Source organism: Macrobrachium nipponense, chromosome 34 (assembly GCF_015104395.2).
Source record: "Macrobrachium nipponense isolate FS-2020 chromosome 34, ASM1510439v2, whole genome shotgun sequence".
Taxonomy (NCBI): Eukaryota; Metazoa; Arthropoda; class Malacostraca; order Decapoda; family Palaemonidae; genus Macrobrachium; species Macrobrachium nipponense.
The window spans coordinates 727,280-732,279 of NC_061095.1; the positions used below are offsets into that span (position 1 = coordinate 727,280).

The 5,000-nt window shown below is 33.2% G+C and overlaps 1 protein-coding gene across 1 annotated transcript in view; it reads right to left on the bottom strand.

Moving 5' to 3' along the window:
* The window catches only part of LOC135207745 (cationic amino acid transporter 4-like), a 113,879-nt gene that overhangs the window by 13,622 nt on the left and 95,257 nt on the right, over window positions 1–5,000 (bottom strand). The window contains exon 3 of the mRNA XM_064239570.1: window positions 3,583–3,702. Within this exon, the coding sequence (XP_064095640.1) occupies window positions 3,583–3,702 (120 nt within the window). The remainder of the gene's footprint in view (window positions 1–3,582; window positions 3,703–5,000) is intronic.

Here is a 5,000-nt window from a genome sequence, read left to right on the forward strand (position 1 = left end):
CAAACAAACAAACAATTTATGAAAATAAATGAAAAAGGATTAAGAAATAGGAGACAGATTTTTTGACAAACAAACAAACAATTTATGAAAAGAATGAAAAACGACCAAGAAAAATGAAACATATTTTGACAGACAAACAAACAATTTATGAAAAGAATTAAAAAGGAACCAGAAAAAATGAAACATATTTTGACACACAAACAAACAATTTATGAAATGAATGAAAAAGGAACGAGCAAATGGAGACAAATATTTTAATAAACAAACAAGACATTTATGAAAAGAATGAAAAAGGAACAAAAAAAATGAGACATATTTTGACATACCAACAAACAGTTTATGAAAAGAAAGAAAAAGGCCAAGAAAAAGGGGACATATTTTGACAAACGAACAACGAATTTATGAAAAATAAATTAATCGAAAAATGACACGACATGAACATACGAACGAAACAAAGGAGCGTAGCTTGAGATGAAGAAGGCAAAAACAGTAATTAGAGAGAGAGAGAGAGAGAGAGAGAGAGAGAGAGAGAGAGAGAGAGAGAGAGAGAGCCAGATGGACAAAAGGGGTGAACCCTTAATTGGGAAGGGATGGAAAATGACGGACCGGATGAACGAAAGAAGGGTAATATTGAAAACTAAGAAAGGGAAGCAAAAATGGCTGCAGATTCAGGAAAGGGGTTGCTAAATGAGGAGAAACAGAGAGAGAGAGAGAGAGAGAGAGAGAGAGAGAGAGAGAGAGAGAGAGAGCTCTTGCAAAGACACTGTTGGGAATAGAATATAGTTCTTGCTACTTAAAATCACAGAGAGGAGAGAGAGACAGACAGACAGACAGACGACAGACAGACAGACAGACAGAGACAGGTAAATGGCAGGATACATGATAAAAAATAAAATATATTAATTAATTCAATTCATATTCCTTTCTAGAATATAATCCCGTCGGGCAACGGGAAATATACGAGTTTTCTTATTTAAAAGATTGAGCAGTGTGATATATATATATATATATATACTATATAATATTATATATATATAATATATATATATATCAATATATATATAAATATATATACATTTTTTTAAATTTAATCTAATTTAATCAGCTCCCACCCGTCAAGAAATCACAGAGAATCAGCGAATGAAAACGCACAACAAGACAATTTCGGGTAAATCTGGATGAAAAGTATATATAAATAAATAAATGTAATAACGGATGTGAAAGGAAATGAAATTAAGACACGGTTAGGGAAAGAGAGGAGGTTTTCGTTCGCCCCAAAAAGGGAAAAAGAAGAAGAAGCAGAAGAAGAAGAAGAAATAAGAAGAAGAAGAAGAAGAAGAAGAAGAAACGCGAAACAAAGGAAGGAACGTTTGTATGATTATTATCATTATTATTATTATTATTTATTTATTATTATTATTATTATTATTATTATTATTATTATTATTATTATTATCATATTATTATTATTATTATTATTATTATTATTGTTATTATTTTGTATAAGTTCCATAGTAATATATATACATTTTACATAGTTGCACCTGTACTCGGCATTGAGAGATCTACACTATTATTATTATTATTATTATTATTATTATTATTATTATTATTATTATTATTATTATTAATTATTATTATTATTATTATTACTTTATTTCTTTGCTGTTTCCAAAATGACCTTGAATATCGTATTGAAATACAGTTGAAGTTTATATTAAAATGGTGTTTATTTCATGTTAAATTTAACCTGAACTTTTAGTTCGCATAAAAGGGGGCGTGTCCAGAGTAACGTCAATAATCAGAAACACCATGAATTTTCGTGAGACTGACACGAATTCGTTATGAAAACCTTCACGAAATTTCCAGTCAGAAGTATCACGACGGCTCTCTCTCTCTCTCTCTCTCTCTCTCTCTCTCTCTCTCTCTCTCTCTCTCTCTCTCATTTTATTTTCCTTGTAACGAATCTCTACCCCGGAATTGGATTACCATTAATGAGAGAATTCTGCATAATCCGATAAGACCCCTTTTGCCTGGACCTCAAAGACCACCACATCCCCTCGACAGGAATTAGCGTCTCCGTGTCCCCAAAATTAGAGCGCGTAACCCCCCCCCGCCCCCCTCCCCCAATTAGAGCCTTCTGCTTCGCGTCGTCAAATGAGCTGGGATTGACTACGGTCTAATTATGGATTCTTGGTTGTGGGATTTTAGCTTTTTGGTTTTGCCTCTTTTTTTTTTTTTTTTTTTTTTTTTTTTTTTTTTTTTTTTTTTTTTTTTTGTTTTTTTTTTTTTTTTTTTTTTTTTTTTGAAGAGAGAGAGAGAGGAGAGAGAGGAGAGAGAGAGAGAGTCTTCAAAAAGTGATTTTTTTAAGGATTGTTTTTATAGAGATATTTTTTCATTGTATGTCACGATTTCTTTTTGTACATTCCGTCATTGAAACTGAATTTTTTTTAAGGATTTTTGTCTATTTATTTATTTTTTGTAAGAGAGAGAGAGAGAGAGAGAGAGAGAGAGAGAGAGAGAGAGAGAGAGAGAGAGAGAGAGAGAGAGATTCTGTCTTTAGAATTTATAAGTTTTTTTGTGAGCAATTTTCCTTGGAGATTCCTCCTTTAAAACTGACTTTTTTTTATGAAAAATTTTTAAAATAGATTCTGTCTTTGAAACTCACAAGTTTTGTATTATAAGGCTTTTTTCAGAGAGATTAGTGTCATCTGTTCTTACAAGAATCAGAGATTTTATAGATAAGTTTTAACTGTTTTTTTTAAACTAAATTTCAGCTTGGAAATCATAATATTTTTGGACAATATAATAGTCAAGATTCTTATGTAGAATTTCCAATCCACGAAAAAACAATGAAAATTATACTTAGAAAAAATATTATGAAAATAATAGTTACAAAACACATAATGAAAGTTATACTTACAAAAAATATTATGAAAATAATAGTTACGAAAAATATGATAAAGATTACACTTACAAAAAAAATATGATGAAAAATTGTAATTACAAACGAATATGATGAAATTTTTTGTTTATTTTGTACACCCCATGAATAAAAATATAAAATAAATATAACGTAAAAAAAAAAAAGTAGGCCCGGTCCCGTGCAATCAGCGACTGGCAGGGAAAAAAGAGAGAGAAGAGAGAGAGAGAGAGAGAGAGAGAGAGAGAGAGAGAGAGAGAGAGAGAGAAGGTCCTCCGTAATAAAACCCGGAATTAAACGGAACACGGGTCCAGTAGTCGAAGCTTCCCCTGTTGACCGGACCATGAGAGCTTTTAGGTTTGCCCCCCAGCCCCCCCCCCCCCCCCCCCCCCCCCTCTCTCTCTCTCTCTCTCTCTCTCTCTCTCTCTCTCTCTCTCAAATTTCATTTATTTTCTTCGCGTCTCCATTTTTGTGGTGAGGGAGCGAGTTCTTTGTCCACGCCTTAATATGAAATCGTTGGTTCGTTGTTCAATTTTGTTATGATATATTAATCCTTTTATCTTCTTTTATATTAAAAAATCACAATCACTTCGATGGGACATTAATGTACGTTTTGGGATGGAATAGAACCAGTTGCCCAATTCACAAGGCTACCCTACCTGTCAGTATTGCAGACACCGTCGCCAGCAGAACGGACAGGACGACCGAAGGGCCTGCCCATTCAGCCGCCCCTACGCCCACGTACACATATCCGCCCACGCCCACGACGCCGCTCATACCTGAAAATAAAAATAAAGAGAGAGAGAGAGAATTAGATTCCAAATCAGTCGGTCTGTCATTATGTAAAGTCTTTTTGTACAGAGCAATTTCAAAATTTTTCGTTTAAAATTTATTAATGTTTTTTTTCAGGGAAGGATGGCTATCGTTCCAAGCTTTTGTCCCAAAGCCGGGAAATTTATTTTTAAATTGAATTCATTTCAAGCTTTGTGAATAGTTTGTCAAATTAATTCATATCATTCATTAGTATTGTAGGCTACACTGATTCACTTCGCTCCTAAAAAGAGAGCCTAATGATTCATATTATTCATATTACTCACTGCTTTAGAGGTTTACCTCGGCGTGATATACCTTCGTAATTTGTTCTAAAGGCACTTTGAATAATTGCTTTTTTCTTTTGTTTTCGCTTACTCGGGGCGTAAGCCTACAAACTTCTTTGTTGTTGCTGTTGTTGTGGGGTTAGGAAAGATCTATGGAGGAGTCTAGAAAAAAGGTCAGAAAAGGGTGATTCACGTTGAGTTTAAGATACAGCAATTTAAAGAAAAAGGATATTTGTGATTTATCTATTAGATTGAAAATGTAGAAAATAAATAATGTGTATGTCAAACAGCACAGAAAAATTACTTTCAATACGCAGCGTATTTAATGTCATTTTCTTTGGTGAAACAGGCTCTATTCAACCGTAGATTTTAGCACGTTGTAATTTACGTTAAAAGTTAGGAATATCATATTTATAACTTATATGTGAGGGGAAAATTTTCCTCCCGTCCCGAGTAAGGTGGAGGTCGATCTTGCCTTGCTTCTTTTGAAGTGTCTCGTTCTACGAACATTATTACATCTCGAGTGTACGAAATATAATGTTGAAAAGACGATGAATACCATCCTCATCTGGGTTTTTCTTCATGTTCACGACATTTAACAGGAAACTTGTCTTCAAATATAATGTTGAAAAGACGATGAATACCATCCTCATCTGGGTTTTCTCCTGTTCACAGACATTTAACGGTGAAACTTGTCTTCATTATTATTGAATTACTCTCATTGAACAACATTATATAAGCAACATTTGGGAAGTATAATGACTGGACTCCCCCTCTCCCCCATTTTTTTTTTTTTTTTTTTTTTTTTTAGCTAGCATGCTGGATTTGAGAACTTTTGTCCGTCTCCAGCAAGGCTATATAAGATTAGTTGTCTGAATAGTAGTTTATCTCTTCATTGTGACAGCAGGAATGTTGTTCTCATTGCCGTGATGAGTTTTCTAATAATAAAATTTATATATATGTATATATATATATATATA